The following is a 27,334-nucleotide window of genomic DNA, read 5'->3' as shown; positions in this document are numbered from 1 at the left end:
TCCTAGTATTTCTTTAAGCAAAAACATTGGATAGATTATCAAACGGGTTCATTGTCTCTTCACTGAAAGCAACAGATTCCAAATGAATGTGAAAAACTTCGACACTTTTCTTACTCATATCTATCACTAGTGAAACCTTCAACCTTAAATTGGTGAAAGAAATCCTTATTCTTCATCTTCTCTATATTTAATTATTCTGATAAAATATATATTAATATTATTTCTTTTTTCAAAATCAAGTTTTATTGACGTCTATACAAATGTTTCTAGAAGATGGAAGCAATCACAATTGCTCCTAGCATTTCTTTAAGCATACACACTGGATAGATGATCTAATGGGTCCAGTGTCTATTCACCGAAAGTAACAGATTCCAAATGAACGCGAAAAACTTCGACACTTGTTCTTACTCATATCTATCTCTAGTGAAACTTTCACCCTTAAATTGGCAAAGAAAATTCTTATTCTTTTATCTTCTTTGTCTTTGATTATTATAATAAAATATATATTCACGGAAGCAATATCAATTGTTTCTAATATTTCTTTATCCAAAAACATTGGATGGTTTATCAAACGGGTCCAATGTCTATTCTCCGAAAGTAACAGATTCCAGATATTCGGGAAAAACTTCGACAGTACTTGTTCGCTACTCTTAGCATTTCTTCCCCTTGAACAATTTTGATGAACAGTTTCCAGCAAATTTTTATCTGCAAAAAGAATGGTCAAGTCAAGAAGGGGGTCGGCATTTACCAAAAAAAAAAAAAAAAAAAAAATGTTGGGTGAGGTGGAGGCACACGTGTTGTTGTTTGGGATCATTTGGAAAAGCGTAGAAAAGCGATATGCAATGTCAAGGCATCAACGGCCCCACCTGGTGATAGAAAACTTAAATAACGTGATTGGGAATAGATTAAAGAATCAGAACTGTCAACTTATGAGATAACATAAGAAAAACGAAAAGGAGTAGAGAAACAGACAGGGTAGTAGTAGTAGTTGACGAAGAAGAAACAAACAAAACTAACCGAAGTACTTAATTAAGTGGTACTTAATTAATGGACTGAAGTGTCCGAGTTGACAAGCAGGATACATAAATTTAGCATTCGAGTTCACTTCGTTACCATTCTCAGTGACTGCAATAAGAACCTTAATCTGGGAGAGAGAGAGAGAGAGAGAGAGAGAGAGAGAGAGAGACAGAGGGAGGGTTCCTAATCCTAAACAACAGAGAAGATGGGTTTTATTTCTGGGATTTTAATGGGGATGCTTGTCGGCATAGTTTTGATGTTTGTCTGGTGCCGCATGATGCGTTACCGCAGCTCCCAACGCCTCTCCAAGGTTCAGTTTCTTTACTTTTTCCAAATACCTCTAAAGTTGAAAGCAAGTATGAGATTGAGGTGCTTGAGGTTCTCAGTGTTGTCTTGTTTGAGCTTGGTTTGAATACGGTTCTATTGGGTTCTTATAAAACCAGCACAAAGGACCTGCAAAGGATGATTAATTGATTATACTACTCTGTTTAAATGCATCCTCTGTTGTCTTTTAGTATTACATATTAAGTATTTTCGAAATTAAATAAGCCACTCTCTGGTAGAATTTACACTAGGTTTCTTTGAGGTTCTCAAATTTGTTTCCCAAATTCCTCCATTTGACTATTTATTGCTTATAGCGCTATTGGCTTGTAGATGCAACATGAAATGCTTGTTATGAAAAAAATGATGAGTCCGGCTATTCTAGTTTAATCCATGCTTTCTGCTTATTCTCATGTTTGTGTATTTTCTTCATTCTTTATCTTTGGCAACTTTATCCCAAGTTTCATTGAAAATTGTGTGGTGGTGGGAGATAATTTAAAGCCTTAGAAATCCCTTCATTGATGCAATTATATTATTGGCGTTTGTTTTGGGGTGTGAAAATTTTCGATTTTCCTGACGTTTCTCTTCAACAATGCAGTTATTATATGTTATTAATTTGCATGATTAGCAAAACATTCTTGATGCCAATGGTCATATTTTCCTGTCATCACCAGGCTGTCGATATAAAACGTCTTACATCCCTAAGCAGAGATGATCTGAAAAAGATTTGTGGCGACAATTATCCTGAATGGATATCGTTTCCTAAGTATGCGCAGGTCAGTTTTCCCTTATTTTGTCTTTGTGCTTAGTTGTTTACTGGTTTTTATAAATTGCAAACTTACCTTAGTTTCCTGTTCCCAATGAATCATCTCTGCTTAGTGTTTGATTATCACTATCATTTTTTAGATTCTATGGATATGTTGCATACCTGAATAATTGAAAAGAATTAGTGAAATTCTTGGGTACTTTTTGTACAATATATATGATACCTTTCTCATTCACTTAAACTTTCTTATAATTGTTCTAACCCTTCCCCCCCCCCCCCCCCAAAAAAAAAAAAAAAAAAACCTTTTCTTTTCTTTCATATGCTTTCATTCTTTCTTTAATTTTTCAAGCATACCAGTGTTTCTAGGTTGATATTCTCTTTATACTTTGTTTGAATATATATCCTCGTCCCCAATTGAAGTTTCAACTTTCCTCCAATATATATTTCTTGATGAAAGAGGTTTTTTTTTTTGAGGAAAGTGTATTTTCTCTGGTATACATATGTAAGGTGTTGAAGGTTCTCCAAACATTTGCTTGTAGATTTTCTCCTATTGTCAGTATAAGTAATCTATATATAAGTTTTTGGGTAAGCTTTAGTTGGACTTATGAACTGGTTAATAAACGTGTTGCTTTCTAGTACAATTGCCTTTCAATTATTTTGGACCTACCAAGTTTCTTTCTTCATGTTTCTCCTGTAATTGTTTGATTCATTTCAGGTGAAATGGCTAAATAAGGAACTTGATAAACTATGGCCTTTCATTGCAGAAGTAAGCTTCCTTTCTTTTTCGCTGAATGTTCATCAGCTTGATTTTGTTGTCATTTTCTGTTTATTGGATGCAATATTTTCATATGAATACATACATTGCTTGTGCTTTCCTTTATTTAGTCTGGTGTAGTATTTTCCATTGTTGGATATATGTTTTATGATTGTTTTCAAAGCTGTTGATTTGTTTAAGTAAATATTTATGTCAGTGTTAAAAACAACATTACTTCCATCGATGGCATTAAAGAGTATTCTTATTATGGTTATTGTGTTAGTGCTATCGTAGGGGGTAGATTTGGGATATAGTTTTGAGTTCTATATTTGTTTATGCACTATTTTGCAGTAGTGCTAGATATTAAATACTTGTAATGGTTGCTATTTATGTATTGATTAGCAGTCATACCTAGTTATTAAAGGTATACTTGTTATTGTAGCTTGATCATAATAAATATAGCATCATAGGCTTCAAAGGTTGGATTTCCTTACCAAACCATGAGCCTTTTTTCCCTCAAGGGTTGCAGCTCTCTCTCTGTGTCTGTCTATCTATCTATTTTCTTTTTGTTCTTGTGCTGACAATGGTATCTAGTATTATTGCTGCTTCAAATAGCATTTTTATATTTTGATTGCATTATTAGAAGTAGTGGAAACATTTATATTTTACATAATTTTTTACCTTTTTTATATCAACCTTTGAACAAGTGGTCATGGGATTGAGTACAGAAGCAGCCTCTCTGAAAGCCAGGAGTAAAATTATGATCCCCCACAGACCCTGCAGTGGCAAGAGCTTTTTGCATTGGGTACATCCCCTTTTTTTACATTGAATGATAGGCTTTCAGGCAGGGGAGGGGGTGGGGAAGGCAATTGTATTATTAAGAACTTCATGTTTTTTTCTTTCATATTTTCTCTTTTGTAATTGAACATTGGTTGTATTAGAATGGCAGTTGAAACCATGTTACTCTGGTGTCCAAGTTTTGAATATATTGTGGAAGAATTGTTGCTTGAGTGCATGTATATTGTTTTTCTGATAACCTATTATTTTTCTGCTAGCAGGGCAACAATTTCCAATTTCTGTTTTTTTATATTAATTCTTTCAATGTCCTTATTCCCAGCCAACATCAGTGGTCATAAGAGAATCTGCTGAACCTTTACTGGAAGAATATAGACCTCCGGGAATTACATCACTGAAGTTCAGCAAATTTAATCTTGGAAATGTAGCACCCAAGATTGAAGGTCTAGATTCACATTTTTTTTTAGCATTTATGATGTTAACTGAACACATCCAAATTCATGTTTTGGTTCTTGTTAGCTGTGATGTCTAATTTAGGATATTTTTTTTTGGTAGGTGAGGAGGGAGGACAATCTGTTAGTCTGGTTACTTAGCTTCAATTTCACAATTGCTTCACGTCTTCTTTTTAATTCTTTTCATTGATGAAGAATGGAAAATAATGCAAATGTTTTGTATATTGGATGGAAAAGGTTGTCAAGCTCAGAAATTTTAAGCATTGATTTGATCTTAGTGGAAGATCAACTGGGAGAAGTAATATTTTTTTAATCACAATAATCAAGAGATCGCTTGAAGACATGTTTATACCACATAAATTTCACTGAGTGGGTCTTTTGATGAGGACTTGAATTATGCTTAAAGTAAAATATAATATTGGACATGTTATTGCCCAATACATGCAATATCTTAGCACTGCAGAACTGAATTTTAGTGAATGAAGAAATTAACAATTGTGGACAAGGGAGGTGCTCTTAAGGGTAGTCCTAGCATTGAGCTGATGTAGGACAATCAGGTCTAAAAAATGGGGCTGTCAGTGAAGTGTTCATTCACAATGTACCCTTCAGTTTTCTTGCCAGAATTTGGGTAAGTTTTGATTTGAAGGGAAGTTCTTTTCCCTTCATTCCCACCCGCCTCCCCCAACCTTCTGTCATGCATCTAAGACTCGAGGATTCTTTTCCAATTGATCTCCACCAATCCAAAGCAGATGGCTGATGCTGCTAAGTTTAGTCAGAATTTTGAGTGATATAGTGTGGTATTGGTGCGACATTGGTGGATCCATGTTGGCAATTACGATATGGATTAGCTGATATGGCTGATCTGATGCTGATACTTGAAACCATGCTTTCTGATACAGTTTTAGGAATTGAAGTGAAGTTTCTCTTTCTTTTCTTTAATCATTCTAGTATTGCTCAGAAACCATATCAACCATTTCTATATCATGCTTATTTTTCTCCCTAACAGTGTGCTTCTGCTACCCTGTGTTTGCTCAGTTGCATTTTATATGATTTATTTTGAGCACAGATGTTATACTAAATAATGAATTTACGCAGGTGTGCATGTTCAGACCCAAAAAGAAGATCAGATTACAATGGATATTGACCTCCGCTGGGCCAGTAGTGGTAGCATCATTCTTGATGTCGAGGCAGCAGTTGTTGCTTCTTTGCCCATTAAGGTTGGTAAATTAAACATATTTGAAAGCTTAGGTACTTGGAGGGATGAGAAGAGGTTAGATCAGCATAGAGAGAGGACTGGAGTCAGGAACCACTTGAAACATTTTAGATGTAATCATTAGTTTCTTTGGTTTGCTTATCATACGATCTTTTGACCAAATCTGACCTTGATGGATGCATGAGGGTGTCCTCAACAGGGGTGCAAATTAATCCAGTCCATTGTACTGCTGAGGCCCCTGAATAGTGTTTACAACCTACCCTATATGCATGGAAAGACCCTTTTGTTGAATAATGGCTAGTGGCCACTTAGTTGTGTAAGTGCTAGACTAAGCAAATTTCTCATATTTTGTTACTTATAAGCTCTTGTCTTGTTTTCATGAATTTTATAGTTGTGCTACTGATTGCAGTTGAAGAATCTTGAAATTTATGCTGTTGTCCGTGTAATCTTCCAACTAGCTGAAGAGCTCCCTTGTATTTCTGCAATGGTAGTTGCTTTCCTTGCTGAGGTATTTCCATTGGAAAAGATTTCCTTTTCTTACTGATTATAGGAATAGTTTTACTTTGTGTGTCAGTATTTTCAATCATTTAAAACTTATTCAAAACTATTGTAATGGAACATCTGGATGAATGGACTCAAGGGCTGTGGAAATTTGTTCCACATTTGTCTTTGTTAGATAAAGAATAAAGTTTTGTTCATCAAAATATAATAGATATGGGAGGGTGGTTGTATATCACAAAGAGAAGGCAGGGTAAAGCAGCAAAGAAAACTAAAGGTTTTTAGCGCCCAACAAAATAGAGTTGAGGCTTTCCCCTTATTAGTAAATGGTGCTAGGTTCAATCTTCTTGGGTATGGAGTCACCCTTCCTTTGGAAAGAAAGTAGTAGGCGGTCCCTCCTGAACCATATTATGGAGCCAGGAAAGAAAACAGATGTGCGTCAGAAAATCATTTTGGGAGGGCTGAAAACAGGAGCGAAGCAGCTTGACTCTGAAGGAGACGGTCTGTAGATCTTGCTCAAGCAAAGCGAGAGGAGAGAGCTTCAGTTACTAAACTGCCTTTTGGGACTGGCAAGCTAAGTAAACTCCCTTTCTAACAAGCAAACCATGCATCGCTTAGGCCTATTCCTCAATGGACCAACAACCCTGTTGCTGGCCTACTCAATAGCCCTCTGTGAGTCAATCTAACAATTTCTTCTAATGACCCCAAGATTAGCTCAAGTCATTGACCTTACAAGACTAGTTGTTTTGTTTGGTTCTATGCCCTACTGTTCTACCAACAATAGTTAGTTTCAGGTGTCATGTGAGCTACACAGCCGTTCCAAAGCTTTCTAACCACCGTTACGGAGCAAGGAGGCATGGAGCTTGTGAGCTGGCCAGGCATTCTTGTATCTATCAACCTCAGGATTTTAGCAGCTTCTCCTTGAATTGCATTAGTGAAAGTGGATCTACGATCATAGGCCAATGTAGCTAAATGAAACCGGGTTGTCTTTCGTAGTTCTCCTTGGACATTTTGGATCTGATGGAAGAGGACTGGCTCTTTGATTTCATGAAGGGGCTCCAACCAGTGCTAGAATGTCCCATTACTTGCTAGATTTTTTTTTTTGAGGGGGGGGGGTGCACAGGCAGCTAGCTTGCATCGTTGAAAGTACTTAGCCAGGGGTGATCAAGACCAGGCCAAGGGCAAGGGCCTAAAGCCTTGAAAAGTCAAGGACTCCAAGAAGAAGCAAAACCTAAGGCCAAGAGAAATGAGCTTAAGATCAGGAGACGAAGCAGACCAATAAGAAAGGGAAGGTTCATCTGCTCCAAGGCAGAGTGACTGCCATAATATCAAAGTGCAAACAGTGAGTTTCTTCTGGATTAACGGATTGTCCAGTTTTCCTGAATTTTGGTTTTCAAGTCAACATGCCAAGCCTTATCACTTTATTGGGTTTTGGATCAGCAATGCATATCTCCGGAAAAAGAAAAGTTGTTTGGAAGCTTTTAAGTAAACCCACAATGAGAAACTGTCTATTTCAAATTCTCTCCTTGAAGTGCTTTACAGTTCTAGGGAGATGAAGTCCATCAGTGAGAGCACTAGCATCTCTGAAGAACCTCCAGTTTATTCTCTTGGAAGGAACCCACATATGGCAAAAGTAAGATCAGCACCAGACTTCTTGAGATCTAAAAAGGGACTCACTATCAAGAAAAGTATACATTTCAGACTCCCTGTGAAGGGACATCAGGGTTACTAAAAGGTGACTAAGAAAGGAGCTTCTTAGTTTTTTACATAGTGCATCTTGAAGGACCTTCTTAGTTTTTTACATAGCGCATCTTTTCATTGGCCAAATTATTCTAGAAAATTTTCTAACTGTTGTCTTACCCTCTTCTTCAATGTGCTATTATTCTTCTGATCTCTCACCATATATTTTCCTTCTTCTTATTGGCTTTTAGAATTGTCCTATTCTCATTATCATCATCATCATTATTGTTATTATTGTCATCAATGGAGACCTGTGGATGCACCAGTAAGGAAGAACAACTAAATTTAGCTTGACAGAAGTAAATGAGGTAGATACAGGCCTAAAATGACTATTGAAGAAGTAGTAAGAAAACATATGCATTTGGTGGGTTCATTTTGATTTTGAGAAGTCTGGCTATTTTTACTTGAGAAGTAGTGTTGGCTACCCTGTCCCTACTTTTCACAGAGAATCTGTTTCCCAACTTGAACTTGCTACCACTAGGAAATAGGAGGGGTGTTGTTGCATACAATATGACCCTTGGCAGGACACCCAGTGATGGGAACCTTGATTGTTACGCCCTTTATTGACTAAGTGTTTAAGGTTTTTATTCTTAACTTCTTTAAAGGCATTCATAAATATTTGGGTGTTTGGATATTCTTGGCCTTGTTAAATTTTAGTAATAGTAATTTAAGTTGGAAAATGTACATTGGCTAAGAGATTATATTCATTTGCTTTATGAACAGGCATCAAGTAGATATTCTTGAAATGTTACCTTATGCTAACTACATTAATTTTAAGATAACTAAATAAATTTATATGTTAAATCAGCCAAAGCCTAGACTAGATTACACATTGAAGGCTGTTGGGGGAAGCTTAACTGCAATTCCAGGGCTTTCAGACATGATTGATGTAAGTAAAGAATTCTAGTTTGATTTTTGCCCATATACATGCTTCTAGATTGGTAATGGTCCTGGTAGAACTTTCATCTTCTCATACGCCAAAAGAATAATAACACTTCTCTTTTATTTCTTGGTAGGAAACTGTTAATGCAATTGTCACGGACACACTCCAGTGGCCCCATCGGGTGGTTGTTCCAATTGGTGGTATTCCCGTGGATTTGAGGTAATATAAATTCTATCATTTATTTATATATTTGTGTTATGTGATCCGAGGTCCGGGGTCTTATGTGATCGGCGTATTCCATTAAAGCTTAAAGGAGAATTTTATAGGACCGTTGTTCGACTAGCTATGATGTACGGTGCAGAGTGTTGGGCTGTTAAAAAGAATCATATAAATAAACTCAGTGTAGCAGAAATGAGGATGCTAAGATGGATGAGTGGCAAAACTAGGATGGATAAGATAAGAAATGATCATATTAGAGTTGGTCTGGGAGTTGCTCCCATAAGTGATAAGCTTCGAGAAAGTCATTTGAGGTGGCACGGTCACGTTCAACGGAGACCTATAAATGCCCCTGTATGGAAAAGTGATATAATCCATATTGAAAGAACTAGAAGAGCTAGGTGTAGACCTAAGATAACCTTAGGAGAAGTGGTGAGAAAGGATATGTATAGCTTAGGCCTTGTATCTAGCATGGCCTCAAACAAAACTGATTGGAGGGCAAGAATCCATGTAGCCGACCCCATTTAGTTGGGACAAGGCTTATTGTTGTTGTTGTATTTATATATTTGTGTTCTCTATTTTGTCTTGTTCCATTTTCATCCACCAAAACTTGAATTACGGTGCAACTGATCAAGCTTATTGTATAATCAAAATATTCATATTTTCCAATTGGGATGGCTTCCAAATAGGGTATACACTATTTCCCCTTTTTTTTGGATGAATGAAAAATTCATTGACCAAAGGGAAAGAGGTGGGGAGAGGGGTGGAGGGCAGGGGCGGAGCTAGGATTGAACATGGGGGGGGGCGAATATACTTGGGCCAATGCGGGACCCACCGTGGGTCCCATCTCATAAAATTTTATTATATTTTGACGTGTGGGGCCTACATTAAAACTATAGGTAAATTAACCTGAAATTCAAATTGATTTTGAATTTCCATTAATAGGAATGAAATTTTAAGAAAAAGTTTAAGGTTAAAAAAAAAAATCAATGATTACGATTAGATCTAATAAAATCAATGGCTGAATTCTAACGAGATTCAAATTGCTATTAGTAGAATCAAATTTTAGGAGAAAGAAAGAACAACTAAATAAAAAAATAAAATTATACTTTATGAAATGAATACTAGAAAAATCGTGAGTGTGAGAAGAATAATTTGAGAAAGAGAGAGTGAATACTGATAACTGAGAAGATTTCGGAAAATTCCAATGTCTAGAGATGTGTGAGAAAAAAGAGAGAAGAAATAGGAATAAAAGAGGAGATTTATGAGAGAATAAATAGGAATGAAAATATGAGAGAGAATATAGGGAGAAATTCATAGATCGTGAGTTAGTTTTTAATTAGAATTTAACCCTTTTTTTTTTTTTGATACATAAACGGGGTTAAAAAACCCAAATCAATTTAAAGAGAGCTGGTCAAACGATCCACTTGAAGGAACTCCTCTATACCTTGAGGGGGTTCCTGAAAGAAATGCGTAGGAGACTTCAATGTTGTTGTTTTCTTCACCATCCAATTGGCAACCATATTTGCTTCTCTATTAGTATGAGTAATGATGATATTTCCATGCAAATCTACCAACTCTCGAATCGCCACAATAATCCTTGTCATCCTTCCTTGATTTTGAGCACTCAGTTTCAAACAATCGATTGCTTGTGAAGAGTCAGACTCCACGTAAACAGGTAGCATATTTCTTTCTACTGCATAGCATATGCCTACACAAATAGCATGGAGCTTAGTTTCATGAACACTTGTCTTGGGGATTCTATGCACAAAACCTCCCAAGTACACCCCTTCTGAGCTGCGAAAAACCCCTCCAATTTTATTGAAATCTTCTTTACCAACTGCAGCATCTACATTGCATTTTAGCCACCCTTCCGTTGGTCTTTTCCACTTTGCCTTTCTTCTAACACTTCGTGATAATGATTGTGGATTATTTTCCTCGGTCCAAGCTGCCTCCACATGTGAGTAGTATTCTTTTATCATTTCCACCCCTCCCCCTGGTCGAGTGAAGTCTTCTTCACGAGTATCACGATTTCTCCAAACCCCACAGTAGATATAGTGTGATGGCGAAATTGGCTGACCATCCTTTTTGTTGTTGTGATAGATTTCCACAAATGTTTAGGTAAAGCCAATCACGACGATCACAATTGAAGAACTGTCCTTGTTGATTCATTGGGATTAATCGTTTCCATACTCCACTCGCATATTGGCAATCTCTAAATACATGTAGACTAGTTTCGGCTTCATGAAGACAGAAGTTACAGAATGAGTGGTTCATGAGTCCCATTTTCCACTTCCTATCATTAGTTAGCAGCCTGTTCAGACTTAGAACCCACATGAAACAAGAGATTCTTTGCGGCACCTTTAACTTCCAAATGGCCTCCCAATACTTGTTATCAAAAGAAATGTCCACACCAAGACTATTGGAATCTTTTAACACTTCATATGCAGATTTTATTGTAAAACATCCATTCTGTGATGGATTCCATAGCCATACATCCTTTCCTCCGCCTGTACTTGGCGGTGGGCATGCTTCAATTTTAATGCAACAGTCAGAAGGTAATATATTTTCAAAATTTTCCTTTCTCCAACCTCCATTTCCATCCACATATGATGATATTTTTGCCTTACTCATTCCACTGGGTATATCATATATAGCTTTTGACTTAAGGTTCTGCCCCATCTCCAGCCAATTATCTTCCCAAAAAAAAGCTAAAGTTCCATCGCCAACATCAACTTTGCTGTTGCTCAGCACTTTGGGAGCTACATTACAAATTGCTTTCCAGATGGGAGAGTCACTCGGACTAGCTTTGAATTTCTCTTTTCTTCTACTGCTTCCATATTTTGCTTACAAAACTGATTTCCAGATAGTATTATAATTTAAGAACCCCCAAGCAAGCTTCATCTGGAAAGCTTCATTCACCTTAACGAGATTTCTAAAGCCCAATCCACCTATCTCTTTTGGTTTGCAGATAGTGTCCCACCCAATAAGATGAGATCGCCTTTTGTTTTGAGTATCACCCCATAAAAAACCTTTAGCTGATTTTTCAACATCTTGAAGTATTCCTTTTGGTAAGGGTCTTGACTGCATAGAGTAAACTGGAATAGCCATAATAATTGATTTAGCAAGGGTTATTCTGCCAGCCAAAGAAAGTGAATTAACCTTCCAATTCGACAGTCTACTCTTCACTTTAGCTAAAATATGGTGGTAATTTTCCTTCTTAACCCGTCCATTCCAAATTTGGGTTCCTAGATATTTACCAATTTCTTTTGTTTCAATGAACTTGCTGACATGGGTGATGTCTCTAGCTTGATTGCGACTGACATTTCTAGAAAAGAAAATTCTGGTTTTCGAATCTTGACCTTGCTATCCGAAAGCCATACAAAAATTGTTGAGACAATCATTGATTGTTGCTACCTGTTCAATCGTGGCTTCGGCAAAAAGAAGTACATCATCTGCAAACATTAGATGAGAAATGCATGGCCCGGTCCTCCCAATTTTGATAGGTTTCCATCGCCCATGACTTACAACATCCTGTATACAATGTGATAACCTTTCTATGCACATCACAAAAATATAGGGTGACAAAGGATCTCCTTGCCGAATGCCCCTAGTGGGTTGGAAAAAAGTTGTATCTTCCCCATTCCAAAGAACACCCAACTGTGCTGTGGTTATACACTTTATAATCACATCAATCAAACTACTCAGAAGATTGGCCAGTGTAAGGGTTTCTTGTATGAAGCTCCACCTAATCCGATCATAAGCTTTCTCAAGATCAATCTTGATGGCCATAGTGAGTTGTTTGTTGGATTTCTTGCGCATAATATGAAATATTTCTTGTGCAGTAATGATATTTTCCTGTATATGTCTCCCTGGAACGAAGCTGACTTGATTTGGAGATATGAGGCTTGGCATATACTCTTTTAATCTAGCAGTAATAACCTTAGTAATTATTTTCATGCTCACATTACACAGAGAAATTGGCCTGAATTAAGAAATTAACTCAGGTTTGTCCACTTTAGGGATGAGGGCTAGATATGTTTCATTCAATTTGGCATCTATTTTTCCGTCAAAAGCATCTTTCACCATCCTAGTGACTGCTTGCCCTACCACTTCCCAAGATTTTTGGTAGAAGGCAGCTTGGAATCCATCAGGACCAGGTGCCTTCTATGGACTAACTCTGTCTAACCGTCTTGTAGACCTCATCTTCATCAACCATTTTCCCAAGTGACAATAACCAATCATGATTTAATGTAGGAAAGCAATGAAGGGAGTGAAGTACCTGGCTATTTGATTGCTCCTCAGAAAATAGATTTTTATAAAATCCAGTGACATGTGCTTGTAGCTCAGCTGGATCGCGAATCCATTCACCTCATCAGATTTTAGTTCTTCAATCTTATTCCGCCGTCTTCTGATGATGGTTGAAGTGTGAAAACTAAGGGTTTAATGATAACCATTTGATTATGATTAAGAATGACATTTGTACCCATCATCTATATCTTAAATTTTTATTTTTAATTTTTGGAGGGGGGCCAAATAGTGGTATTTCACACGTAAGGTGAGAAAAACTAGGAAAATATATAGGCATTTTTAAATTTTAAAAAATCCGGGGGGGGGGGGGCATGGCCCCCTTTGGTCCCTACATGGCTCCGCCATTGGTGGAGGGTGGAAGAGATACAGGAGCCAAGGGCTAAGCCCAACAAAGCCAAACTGCACTAAGAAAAACAAGACAAGAAACTAAGAAAATACTAAAGAAAAAACACAAGGCCAAAGTTTGGGACAAACATAAGAAATGAAGTTAGTGTTTTTTATTTTTCTTCTTCTTTTTTGAAGAATGGAGCTCCACAACGAAATCCTTGTCAAGGTGATGGAGACCTCTGGTAGATTGGCTGCTTCATCCATGATCCGGAAGAGGAGGGGAGGGGATTTCAGAAGAGGAAGAATCCTCAAGCTCAAAGTTGCAGGCATCATTGCCCAAGGGGGGAAAAACGGGTTAGAAGAGAGGGGAGGAAGGGCCAAACAATTGTCCGGAGAGGGGTGAGATGGGCTATGGGTAAGGGGTGGGCACAGGTGCAGGAACTAGGAGGAGGATAGGATTGACCCATCGTGGGCAGGGAAAAGGTCCTAGGGGAAACATGGGCTGAGGGGTCCAGCAAGGGGCCCACAGGCCCTAGAGATAGAAATGAGAGGGAAGTGGAGTTCACGAGGGATAATTTGCTAATGCAAATATAGTTTGCACACACTTGATTACAAGCCTGGCAGATGTCACCAGCCAATTCCATGGTTTTGTATGGACTACACACCACCTTTTCTGAGGCTGCAATCGATCTAGCCAAAAGGAACTCCCGCAAGCCAGTTGGATTTTATCATATTGGAAAGAAAAATTCGGGAGGTAGAGAGACAGGGAGTGTGTGGGAAGACTGCTGAGGGAGACAGAGGGTGAGATAACTATTGTAATGTAATGAATTGCTCTTCTAAAGTATATTATTCACAAGACCCTAATAGGGTATTTATAGTTACAACCTAGTTAAGTCCTATACTAAGTAGGAAAATGAAATATAAAACAAATAGAAATAAAACTCTAGACTTATTAGGAAACATAATCCTATTCTAATTAGAAAACCTTAGTCCATGTTTTCAACACTCCCCCTCAAGTTTGAGCATAGATATTTATTATGCCTAACTTGCTCATAATGTAATTGAATATCTTCGTGCTCAAGCTCTTTGTGAGCACATCAACCCGTTGCTCGTTTGAAGTAACAAAGGTGATATAGATCAACCCAGCCTCAACCTTCTCTTTGATGAAATGTCTATCAATCTCCACATGCTTAGTCCTATCATGCTGTATTGGGTTATGAGCTATGTTGATTGTTGACTTACTATTTGAGTATAACTGTATAGGAACCTCCAAATCTGTCCCAACCTCTTGAAGCAGCCCTTTAAGCCTTAGTACCTCACAAATGCCTTGAGCAATCGCCCTAAACTCAGCCTCGGCACTGGACCGCGCAACCACAACTTGTTTCTTGCTTCTCCAAGTCACAAGGTTACCTCCCACTTATACACAATACCCAGAGGTAGACCTCCTATCATCTTGACATCCTCCCCAGTCTGCATCTGTATATGCCTCAATCTTCAAATGTCCATAAGCTGAAATTAAAATTCCTTTTCCTGGAGTAGTTTTCAAGTATCTCAAGATCCAATATACTGCATCCAAATGTGAGGAATAGGGATCGTGCATATACTGGCTAACAAGACTAACTGCAAACGTGATGTCAAGTCTAGTGTGAGATAGATCAACTTTCCCACTAATTTTTTTATACCTTATCTTGTCAACTAGTTCTCCTTCCTTTGCCTTCAAGTGTAGGTTAGGCTCAATAGGAGTCTCAGCAGGCTTACATCCTAGCATTCCAGTTTCCTCAAGAAGATCCAATGTATACTTCCTCTGGGATAAAGATACACCGGTAGTAGAATACGCCAACTCTAAACCTAAGAAATAACTTAGTTTTCCCATATCTTTGATCTCAAATTCAGTTCCCAAAAAAGTCTTTAATACTGAAATCTCATCCTCACTACTGCCTGTGATCACAATATCATCCACATATACTAAAAGTATAGTAGTGTGACAACCATCTCTTTTAATAAACAAAGTGTGGTCTGCATTGCTCTGCTTATAGTCTTTATATATCATTGCCTTATTGAATCTTCCAAACCACGCTCTTGGAGATTGCTTCAACCCATTTAAAGCCCTCTTTAACTTGCACACTTTCCTATAAGTCTCTGTAGTAGAATACCCAGGTGGTATATCCATATATACCTCTTCTTGGAGTTCCCCATGCAAAAAGGCATTCTTCACATCTAATTGTCGTAAACTCCACCTTTTATTAATTGCACATGAAATAATAGTACAAACTATGTTCATCTTGGCAACAGGGGCAAATGTCTCCTGGTAGTCAACGCCATAAGTCTGAGTGAAACCTTTGGCCACCAATGTTGCCTTGTACCTTTTAGCAATCTCATCTACCTTGTACTTGATCACAAACACCCATTTGCACCCAACTGTCTGCTTTCCTATGGGCAAAGTCACCAAGTCCCACGTTTTGTTTTTTTTCCAGAGCTTGCATTTCCTCATCCATAGCTTCTTTCCATATTGAGTGAGATAATGCCTCCTCCCAAGTGTTAGGAATAGAAGTAGAGGACAAAGAGGAAATAAAACTTTGAAATTCTGGAGATAGAGACTGATATGAAACATAATTGGAAATATGATGTTTGGTGCAAGTTCGAGGCTGCTTTCTTAATGCAATTAGTAAGTCCAAAGTAGGATTAGAAGAAGGGTCAAAGACAGACTCACCTGAAGGAACGGATTGTTCAGGGCTAGGAACCAAAGCTTTTGACTAGCTTGGTTCAAAAGGGGTCACTTGTTGCTTCTTTTTATAGGTCTTCAGAGGTCTAGTCTCCCCCTGTATATCATCCACCAGTTGTTCCTATCCAATCATTCCATCTTCCAAAGGAGGATCATCTGCAGGAATCTCAAAAGAAATATCGAAAGGAGGAATCAACACTAGAACCTCTTCACTAAAACTCTCCCCTTGAAGAGGTGTAGGGGAAAAATAAGGAATTTGTTCCTGGAACACAACATCCATAAAGACGAAAAAACGACGAGAACTAGGATGATAACACTTATACCCCTTCCGTGTAGGAGGATAACCCAAGAAAATGCACTTTAACCCACAAGGATCTAACTTTCCATGAACATGGTGGTTCCGGACAAAGGCAACACATCCAAAAACCTTAGGTGAGACTGTAAAGATTGTTGTCCCTAAAAAATCCTCAAGGGAACAGCGTTGTTCTAAGACTCGGGAAGACATTCGGTTAATTAGATATGCCACAACAAGAACGGCTTCACCCCAAAACCGAAGAGGCATATACATAGAAAACATGAGGGAATGTGCTACCTCAAGTAGATGTCTATTCTTGCGTTCGGCAACCCCATTTTGAGGTGGAGTGTCAACGCAACTAGTTTGGTGTATGATGCCATGGTTTGCTAAGTAGGAAGGAGATACGCCACCCAAGTACTCGATTCCGTTATCCATACGAAGGATTTTGTTGTCGCCCCAAACTGAGTCCTAATCATATTATGAAAATTTTGAAAGCAGGAGAGAACGTCACTTTTTTGGTGAAGTAAGTAAACCCATGTGGTCCTAGTACAACAGTCAATAAAGGAAACAAACCATCTATGACCAAATACAAACACGGTCCGAGAAGAAACCCCACACATCGAGTGAATAACTGAAAAAGGAATTTTACTACAATTATCTGAAATAGGGTAAACATGCCTGGTCTGTTTGGCCAAAACACATGCCTCATAATAAAAATCATTCAAATTACACCTTTTAATCAAATCAGGAAATAATTTGGACAAAATAGGTAAATGAACGTAGCCAAGACAACTATGCCACTGTAATAAGGTAAAAAGTACAGGAGAGGTGGAACTAGAGACCGTAGCAAGAGCTGATGGGGACCCATCCATTAAGTAGTCCTCTTTTATGTCTACCACTGCCAATTGTAAGCCCCGTTTCCAGGTCCTGAAACACACAATGAGAAGGAAAGAAAGTTATTTTGCAGTTCATATCACGAGTAAGGCTACTAATAGATAAAAGATTAGCCGAAAACTTAGAAACATGCATGACATTAGATAAGGTAAGAGAAGGTGAACAAATAATAGATCATTTCCCAAAGATAGGGGAGAGAGACCTATCATCCGTTCGAACATCGTAAGCAATAGGGACAAATGAATAAGTACAAAACAAAGTAGATGAGCCAGTCATATGGTCGGTTGCCCCAGAGTTGATTACCCAGGAGGGATAAGTCAAATTGACATTGTGACAACTAAAAATACTTGTTGGGAATTGTGGATCAACAGAGGGAACAATGACAGAGGCTATACTAGCACTGGAAGTCGGTACTGGAGAAGATGAGTCAAGTCTGGACATCAACTGGCGAAGGTGCTGGAGCTCATCTGAGGAAAGAGGTGTTGGAGTACTCAAGGTATCAAAACTTGCTTGATTTGCAGATGTTTGATTGTTGCCCTTGATTCCATTTCTACCTCCTCCATAGGAATTTGTTAGACGTCCATGCAGCTTCCAATACTTGTCCTTTGTATGACGCTCTTTTCCACAATACTCGCACTTTACTGGGAGGGTAAAAATTATCGAACTATATTTATTATTGCCATAACCAGCCATCAATGCAGATCTATCAGATGTTTGAGTGTGTACCATAGCTGTCCTTCGACTATCCTCGGTATCTACCATGGCATAAACTTGAGCTAAAGAAGGGAAAGGCTCTTTAGAAAGGATCTGTGCGCGAATTTGGTCAAATTATATATTCAATCCTGCCAAAAAATCATAAACTCTCTGTTTATCTTCCCATTGTTGATAGGCAATAGCATCTTCAGCATTCTTCGGTGTAAACTTCCCATAGAAATCTAAAGTCTGGTAACATCCCCAAAGAGTGTTATAGTACTGAGAAAGAAGAAGGTCTTGTTGTAACTGATTGATTTTCTGTCTAATTTGAAAGCACTGTGCATCATTGCCAACTTTGGAGTATGGATTTTTAGTAACTTTCCAAATAGTTGTCGCATCAGGAAGGAGGAGATAACTCTCTGCCATGCTAGATTCAATGGAGTTGATGAGAAAACCCATGACCAAGCATTCATCTGTATACCACTTGAAAAGTTGCAGACCAGGTGTTGAAGGTTTTGTAGAAGTCCCATCAAGATGGCCAGTAAGACCACTTGGAAAGTTGCAGACCAGGTGTGGAAGGCTTTTTTTTTTTTTTTTTTTTTTTTGCATGGGTGAGGCTATATATACAATGTCCACACATTACAAGTATCTAATGATAGTGAGGTAACATTCTTTAACTTCATATGGATTAGGGCATCCAGCTTAGACTCTGGTGTTCCCATTGATGTAACACGTGTGATTGTTCAGTGTAAGATAATGTCATTTTCCATTAATATGGCATTGTCCACTCTTTGTTGTATTGATGTGTCCTCAACTTCACATCTATTCTATAAGCATGACTTATGATGTTTCTTTTGTTCATTATGCAGTGAATTAGAGCTTAAACCACAAGGAAAGCTTGTAGTGACTGTATATAAAGCAAACAAATTGAAGAATATGGAAATGATTGGGAAATCAGATCCATATGTGGTTTTATATGTTCGACCTGTATTCAAGGTTAGGACAAAAGTCATCAACAACAACCTCAATCCTGTATGGGATCAAACATTCGAGCTGATTGTTGAAGACAAGGAAACACAACCACTTGTCCTTGAGGTCTTAATCGAACTCCATTGCATTCCTTTTCTTGAATATCTTCTTTTTTTCTTTCTTTCTTTTTCAACTTAGGATGGATATTGTGAAATCACTTATTTTCTGTACAGCCTTTCCATTTGTTTTGATGTGTTAGATTGATACAGTGCAACTAGTCAGGAAAACACAATCTTCTTGTGGGACTGTATCATATGAATACTGCTGATCATCCTGGAGGTCACTGGGCGTATATTTCAATATTCAGCTTTTGCCATGGCTTCTGGCAAATAATTTTATACAGCCATCATTATTATTTCTTATGTTAGGAGTACACACAAACATTGTCCTGACAAGCGACAAGGATCGGTACCTTTTGTTGAAAAGACACGAATTTCATCTTCCAAATCTTTTTCCTCCTCACACCCCCACACCCCAACTCCCTCAACAACCAAAAACCAAAAACTAAAATAGAAGAAGAAAAAAGAAGAAAAGAAAATTTGTTGTGGGTATATTTGTGTGTATTCATTATACATATTTGTTCTATTAACCACAAAAATAGATTTGTTATAAGGATCAAAAGGCTTTTATGAAGTGTGAGGCTTCATCTGACATACTTTCTTCCAGGAAATTACTCTAAAACACTTATATTGTGCCCATCAGACCTTATACTAAGTAAATTTTTGTAGCCAAAAAAACAGAGAAATAAACAATCCTGCAATCTTTACTACATGAGTCTAGTAAAACTGGAATTTTTTTCTCACCATTTCCCGTCTGACCTATTCAAACTCACTGATGTGCTGTCATCTCTGACTCTATGGAATGTGTAGATAGACAGCAGAGGCAAACCACTCAGGATACAGAATTGTCTGTCCTTAAACCTGTTGATGGCTCTTTTTAACTTTTCTTAAACCCATGCATTCAAGCACAAATTACTCTAATAGTAAAGTGTTTCATTATAATGCCTAACTTGTTGACAAGGATAGCACTTCTACTTTATTGTTGGATTACATTCTGTATTGCCTAGGTGATATTGAAAATAATTCCCCCCCCCCCCCCCCCCAAAAAAAAAAAAGGGGGGGGGGGGTTTGCCTTATTTGGTGTCAATCCATTATTCTTAGGCTGATGGGTTTTTAGTCTACATTATTGGCTTTGGACCTGGAATAGGATGACTTAGACTTAGTCAATGAAACTCTACTGTCTTTCCAATTCTCTCATGCCAATGAAACATAGATCTCTGTATATTTTCAACAGATTATATTAGGAAAGTTACAAAGTAACTGAGAGAATTGCCTATTTATGGGAGATGACATCTTAGGCCTCTCCCTTGTTTAAATGGTCTGGAGTGATTAATTATTCTGTTCACCAGTTAGTATGGTAAACTAGTTGATTGATGGACAAAATACTAAAAATTAGTTTTGTAACTGTTGCCAATAGGTCTATGATGCGGATGTTGGACAAGACAAAAGACTGGGCATTACAAAATTACCTTTGAATGAGTTGGAACCAGATACTTCAAAAGAGGTTGACCTGAGACTTCTGCCCTCACTTGATATGCAAAAAATTAAAGATAAGAAAGATAGAGGAAATATTTCCGTTAAGGTAAGAATATCCACTCTTGCAATTGTAAATGTGCTTTGCTTTTAATCAATAGTCATTCTTTGTGAATCATCCCATTTCCTTGCATTATGTCTCAAACTTGGCAGCTATTTCTGAAAACATTGAGCTTTCTCTTTCCATTTGTGCATGTGTCTATGTTTTCTTATTCTTATTTAATGCTGAAGATTCCAGGGAAGAGCAAAAAGAAATTTTTGGTTGCACTAGTATATTTTGTTTTCCAGTCACTTAAATAGGGATATGCATGTAGAAAGAGAAGAGAACATAAACAGCAGGGCCATATACTCTTTTCAGAAAAACTGTGACAATATATAAGGAGGAGAAGTATATTTCTGAGAAAATCTTTAGTAGTGACACAGTTAAATTGCTGTAGGGGTTCATTGCATCCTGATGAGGTTCAAACTATTCTTGTAAGTTATTTTAAGCATATAACTCGAGAACCAACCCCCCTCCCTGGCCCAAAATAAAAAAGAAATCTCCACCTCACGAGAAACAAAAGTAGATGTAAATATGACGGTAAGAAAACTATCCAACACTTAGTCAAGTAGTGTGTCCAATGAAGGAAGAAAGTTTCTGCTTGTTTGACATTTCCAGCAATGACAAAGTGTGTATATATATATATACAGTGTTTTGGAGTATATATATACAGTGTTTTGGAGGACTACGTACAAGCAAAATTTTAAGTTCTAGATGAACAAGGGGAATGGAAAGGTTTGGTCATTCAGGCAGATGGTAGTATATATTAGATAGAATATTCTGCTAGGTTCTTTAAAGAGGATACGTAAATTTCATTTTTCAGCTAGTTAATGGTCTCAACAAGTGGGACAAAGCCTTCTGCATGATATTCCAGACTCTTTTTCAAAGTACTTCTCTTCTGCCCCTGCTCAAAAGAAATTGCTTGCAAATTCTAGTGCTCTACAAATTGAAAGGAAGGTATACACTGTATAATACAAGAAGGAAAGGGTGTGCAAGATTGAAGGAAGGATCCGATTTCAGTTGTTGATAATCAAAGGGCATAATTTATGGCTGAGGTAGTGCTGTTTTGTAATTTCAAGCATAGAAAAGCTATGAACATAGGAGAACCATGGAAAGATTTAGAGATTGGAAGGAGGATCCACATATGGTATTTAGTTAGAAAAAAACTTATGACAAGATTCCTAGGGAGTTAATTCGGAAAATATCAAAGAAGAAAAGATAAAGTAGTAAATGCCCAATTACAATTGGGTGACCAAGGATCAGCCTTAGGCCCTTACTTCTTTGTGCTTACCATGGATGATTTAATTAGAAACATCCATGATAAGGATTCCTTGATGTATGTTTCGTATTGTGCTATCGTTTTGGCAGATGAGAAAGAAGCAGATGGATTATTGCCAAATTGGAGTTTTATTGAATTAATCTTGGAATCAAAAGATTTTAAGATAAGTAGAATGAAAATGGAGTATATAGTGTGTGGCCTTGTTACACTATGGTAGCTATTTCACAAAGTGATTATTCGGGGTTTTTGAGCTCAATCATCATAGTAAAAAAGGTGGTATAAGGATGTTGTATTATAAAGAATTAAAAATAGGACAGATGAAGTGAGATACGCATTTTGAATGTTGTGTCATTGATGTATGAAGACTTAAATGGGAAAGTTAAGGTGTATGTTTGACGAGCCTAGGAAGTACGCTATACGAGAAATTCATATGAGGTGGTGTAGTCATATTCAAGTGTTCACTGGAAGCCTTTGGATGCTCCAGCACAAAGGAGAGATTTGTTTAGGTTGAAAAAAAACTAAAAGGGGTAGGGGCTGAGATGAAATGACCCTAGGAAAGGCAAGGAGAGACATGCATAGTTTAGGGTTTGTATCAGGTATCATCTCATATACGGCTGCATAGAGGGTGAGGATCCATGTAGTCAAGATAAGGCTGGGATAATGTTTTAATTGCATAACCAAAGGCATGACTTAAAGATGTGGTAGTGTCACATCTGCCCAGCCGATATCGAACCCACCCGAATACCCGAGGGATTGATCCACAGTCACAAGATCAAGTTCACACACAATCACCACCCAATCCACATAATAACATAATCATGAGCACATAAACAATAAATCCAATAATTAATTAATGCTAAGTGTCAAAGAATATTCTTGGAGAGTATCAAAATTGGGATTAATAAGATTATTGAACTAAAAAGGAAAGTTATCAAAGCTCCTAAGGTTGCATTTCTTTTCTAAATGTCTATAATACTTCATCATGAGTCTTTGATAACTCAAAATCTTAGCGGCAAACTAAACGAGTCCTGTCACTGTTGATTGGTGTCTTAAGAGCACTCTAGACCGGTACACGGATCGTTCCACAGATCATAGTCAACTCTCGTAAGCACCTCAAATGTATCCTCAGGGGCCAATACCTCTGAGGTTGGGGTTTCTTTGATACCTGCACAACCATCTAAAATGAAATTTCCATGAGGGATGAGTTTTAAAGAACTCAGCGAGTAATTCAACAACATACTCCACATAACCAAGGCATTGGAAAATGAATGTGTGATAATATGATATGTAGGTGTAATACAATGCAGTGATGCTCCTATACTCTAACCAATGCAAGTCTCTAACTAGGTAGAGACGCATTAAGGTACTTCACCAGCCTCCCCTAGGTAGTCTTACACAGACCCTAACGGCTCTGATCGAATTGGGCGTCACGACCAAGGTATAGTGATACCACTCCTCTCATTGACTATGGCTAGGGATTAGGGTCACACTCTCTCACCACGACCATTGGCATGAGAATCAGCATATGTCAAGGTAATACCTAGTTCAATGTAAAGTCATCTACTTAATCATACCGTTCTAGGTTCATATGCCTCCCCAATAGCACTGACCAACTTGGTTCAATCCTATCTTGGGTCAACACATCCTATGGCACTACCAACTTGAACTACACCTCCCCTTAACCTTATTTGTCATCCACATATAATGTGGGAGGGGGTAAAGCTCTCATTCCTCTAATGGGTTGGTTACTAGTCTTGAGCGCCCATGAGCCCAATCCTACCATATGCAACCTTACCAGTGAATGGCCCCCACGGTGCGGTTGTCTTCCCTCATGGGTTGGTTACCGGTTTTGGGCGCCCACCAACCTAACACTGCCCACGGGTCACTCAGCATCAATACCCTCACCAATAAGGTAACAGCATGATGGGTAGTACCTAATCATGTGCAAGTAGACATCGTAGATGTGTAACCTAAACTACATGTCCGTACTAAGGTTCGAGGGCAATGGTTATGCCACAACCCAAAGTCAAGTTCATGCATAATTTTATTACCCACAACCGTAACACATCATAATTCAGTAAAGCATAGATAGAGTATGATTCTAAGTAATTTCAGATCCATATATGAACAAAAGAATCATATAACAATAGCTTATAACACATTATGAATGTTTAATAATAAATCAAGCTTCAATCTTATGCATACATGGTTGAATTTCCTCACCTGACAAGTAAATTATAACCTTCCAATAGTGAACCAAATGATGGCCTAACATGTTCCAAATAATCCTAAATAGTTATTGGTTCATGTTAGAGTGACCCTAGAAAGTTATGTATTGAATGATAGAATCAAATTCCCAACAACGGGGGGGTGGGTAGCTTGGGGTGGTTGCCTCGGGAGACCCCTCCAATCGACCTAGGGGATAGGATCACCCCAACCAGAGCAGGGTGGATCGCCTAGGCCGACCCCTATCAAGTGCGCGAACAACAACCAGACAAGGTTCTTGTTGGCTTCATTTTCTGGTTTCTAATGACTTCCACAAAGATTAGGGCTTCCCGAAAACATCCCCAAACATGGCCTAATCACAATAACAGATCTAGATCTCAAGTTTTAAACAATAAAAAATTAAACCATGATTTAGGTCTTTCTGAAACCTTTCCATGAAGGAAAATTCAGCATTCTTAAGTGATTGGAGAATCACTCATATTGTTAGATCTAATCAAGGTTTAGGTTCCCTAAATCAAATTAATCTTCCCTCATGGTTTCCTCTTTCAATAAAATCTCAAGAGATGAATTAGTATGGGAGGAATTAACCATCCTTCAATTTCGTGGTTGGAAACTCAAATCACTTCTTGAATCAGTTCCACAACTTCCTCCTTCTATGAAACGGCTTCTCTGACACGTACTAACTTCCTCTGACTGTTGGGAATAACATAACCCGTTTTATGGCAAAAACGGCTTTAAATAGGGGTCCACAATGCAACATCTCAAAAATACCCTTTTTCACCTAGGGTGGGTCGGCTGGGGCTACCCACCTAATCAACCCTCCCCTAGAATTGCTTTAGGAGTGGTGTTTTCTTGAGTGTTTGCTATGTGGCATTGCTATACCACTTAACACACACTACATAAGGGTCTTACCTAAACTTAGGGAATTCCTAAATGCACCATCTGTGAACTCCTAGACCATCTTCCTAGTCCATCACTGTTAGTGTCAGATCTTCTTCCAAAACTCAATAAAACTCCAAATTCTTCATCTCCACCATCCAATTCCATTGGTTTAGATTCTGATCCAACGACCTTTACTTGGATGGTCCACAATTGTCTTCTACTCGCATTCCGGAATCTCGGATCTACAATACAGGTTTTGGATTAGGACCCTAGGGGATTTCATAAATAGTGCTGGCTTTAATTCCAAAAAATGAACTTTGTTGAGAATTATGCATTACTTAATGCACGTTTGGTAACGGGTTTTTTTTTAAAACAATGTTCTTTGAGGGAATAGTTTTCTAGCATTTTTATGAAAGAACGGAGGTCTGAGTACAATTTTGACTGTTTGCTAAAATTTGTGCCTAGAACGCTTTAGGCGATGGAGACTTTTTTCTAAAAAACAAAAGAAAATTCTTATAATAGCAAGAAGGAGTTAGACGTTGCGTGTAAATGAAATTTGGGTCAAGTGTCCCTCTTTGATGTAATTTTGAGATGTGTGCTTTTTATTTTTGAGAATGACGAAATAAGTCAAAGTTGTTTTGCAAAAAGCCTTCTCAAACACAAAAATTGGACCGGTTTATTTCCTAAAAACGAAAGAACAAACCAGCTTCTATCATTTGCTTGTAATTTTGTTTCCATTTTAGAGGACAGATTACTTGTCCTCTAAGATTGTAACTGGAGAACTAATTATGATAAATAGACAGGCCTGCAATTCTAGAATTTCTAACCCAGAATGCAGGGTGTTACTCTCCTTTGCTGGTTTGACTCTTCCTTCTTCTTTTGTGCTTTCTTCTTCAACCTTGGGTCCGATTTGATCCTTAGAGACTGTTTTCTAACAAACTTTTGAAAAATAAGAAAAAAGGGACAAACATGAATAGGAAGATTAAAGTGTTGGTCATTTATACCTTTTGAGATCTACAATTAGGAGAGTTTGGACTCTCCAATGTAAGGGGTTTATGGTTGGCGCTTGGAGAGAAAAAAGTGCAGATCACAATGTATCAATGCAGCCGGGTTCTTGTAGTCAAGGATGAGGACAAGAACTATGTGTTTAATTCTTCCCCCTACTTCTTTAAGAGAAGGCTAGTTGGGAGAATTTGTCTTTGGTCCTTATTAAGATGCTTTGTTCTTTCTCCTTAAATAATGCCATTTCATTTCAGTCAAATTGATCCCATGGTATGGCTACATAGTGGACCTATTAACTTGAACAACCAACTTTCAGTATCTGTTTTTGAGTCCATTTGTGTACTTTCTTGATATTACAATGGGAATTACTAGTATACTCTTCAATCACTCAAAATTTACAATCAAGGAATCACCAGGGTGAACCTTCCTGCACACTTATGCTTGTATTGGGTTTTTAGACAAGTTAGAGTAAAAGATTAAGTAAAATATCTTAGCTGGTTGGGTTCCACAGTAGGGATCTCGATGTGCCAAGCATATGCTATGACTGTTTATTTTTCTGATTCAGTTGCCGGTCACAATTTACACCATTCTTTCTAATGGTGCTTCCAGAGAAGATTCGTTTTGCCCCCACCCCTGTACTTCATAATTTGAAGCATTGAGCCACAACAAAACCTTTATCCATTTTTACATGACTCAGGTTAGCAACTGAAATATGGTTATTTTGGCAACAGTATATATTAGCCATAGGGCAATGTGGGTGGCTTAGAAGGGATAAAAATTATGGATCAGTATATTAAAAGAAGAAGAAAAAATAATCCATTTTATTGCATGATATGATCTTTTCAGGACATGATTTTCATGTGTTTTCTTTGCTTGCTTCCTGTTTGATGAAAACCAATGAGTTTCTGATGTGGATGGGGTGTACAGGTCTTGTACCATGAGTTCAACAAGGAAGAGCAGTTGGCAGCCCTTGAAGAAGAGAAAATGATGAAAGAAGAGAGAAGGAAACTGAAAGAAGCAGGTGTAATAGGGAGCACAATGGAAGCAGTCGAGACGGGGGCTGGGATGGTGGGGAGTGGTGTTGGTGCAGGAATTGGGCTGGTTGGGAGTGGTCTTGGTGCTGTTGGTGCTGGCCTTAGCAAGGCTGGAAAGCTCATGGGCAAGACTGTTACAGGGTAATCAAGCAGGTCCTCGAGGAGTGGTAGCTAGCGTGCATAGGCCCAAGTAAGTGGTGTTGTAAATGTGGCAGTGAACTTTCCCATGGTCTTAGATTTTCATGTGTGATAATTTGTACTATTTTCAGACTTAGAATATTAACTATAATTTTTACTATTTTAAGCTCTTAGATCGATTTAGTTCCAAAGGAACTAAAGAGAAAAAACGTTTA

At 38.0% G+C, this 27,334-nt stretch overlaps 1 protein-coding gene across 1 annotated transcript; it reads left to right on the top strand.

Moving 5' to 3' along the window:
- The first annotated feature begins 1,166 nt into the window (after nt 1–1,166).
- LOC149030237 (calcium-dependent lipid-binding protein-like) lies at nt 1,167–27,234 on the top strand. Its single transcript, XM_089152588.1, has 11 exons — nt 1,167–1,327; nt 2,013–2,114; nt 2,820–2,870; nt 3,976–4,096; nt 5,201–5,322; nt 5,728–5,826; nt 8,365–8,445; nt 8,573–8,658; nt 18,767–18,992; nt 20,403–20,567; nt 26,875–27,234. Exons 1-11 carry the CDS (start codon nt 1,223–1,225, stop codon nt 27,124–27,126), a joined length of 1,410 nt encoding a protein of 469 aa, XP_089008714.1. The 5' UTR covers nt 1,167–1,222; the 3' UTR covers nt 27,127–27,234.
- Nucleotides 27,235–27,334: the final 100 nt, after the last annotated feature.

Source organism: Hakea prostrata, chromosome 1 (genome assembly GCF_041222555.1).
Source record: "Hakea prostrata isolate BN-2017 chromosome 1, UWA_Hpros_2, whole genome shotgun sequence".
NCBI classification, from domain to species: Eukaryota; Viridiplantae; Streptophyta; class Magnoliopsida; order Proteales; family Proteaceae; genus Hakea; species Hakea prostrata.
This window is presented reverse-complemented; position numbering and strand designations above follow the sequence as displayed.

Coding starts and splice junctions, on each gene's coding strand:
- LOC149030237 (XM_089152588.1), top strand. CDS start 1,223: ATGGGTTTTATTTCTGGGATTTTAATGGGGATGCTTGTCGGCATAGTT. Junction 2,871..3,975: donor TATGGCCTTTCATTGCAGAA/GTAAGCTTCCTT, acceptor CCTTATTCCCAG/CCAACATCAGTGGTCATAAG. Junction 5,323..5,727: donor TTGCTTCTTTGCCCATTAAG/GTTGGTAAATTA, acceptor TACTGATTGCAG/TTGAAGAATCTTGAAATTTA.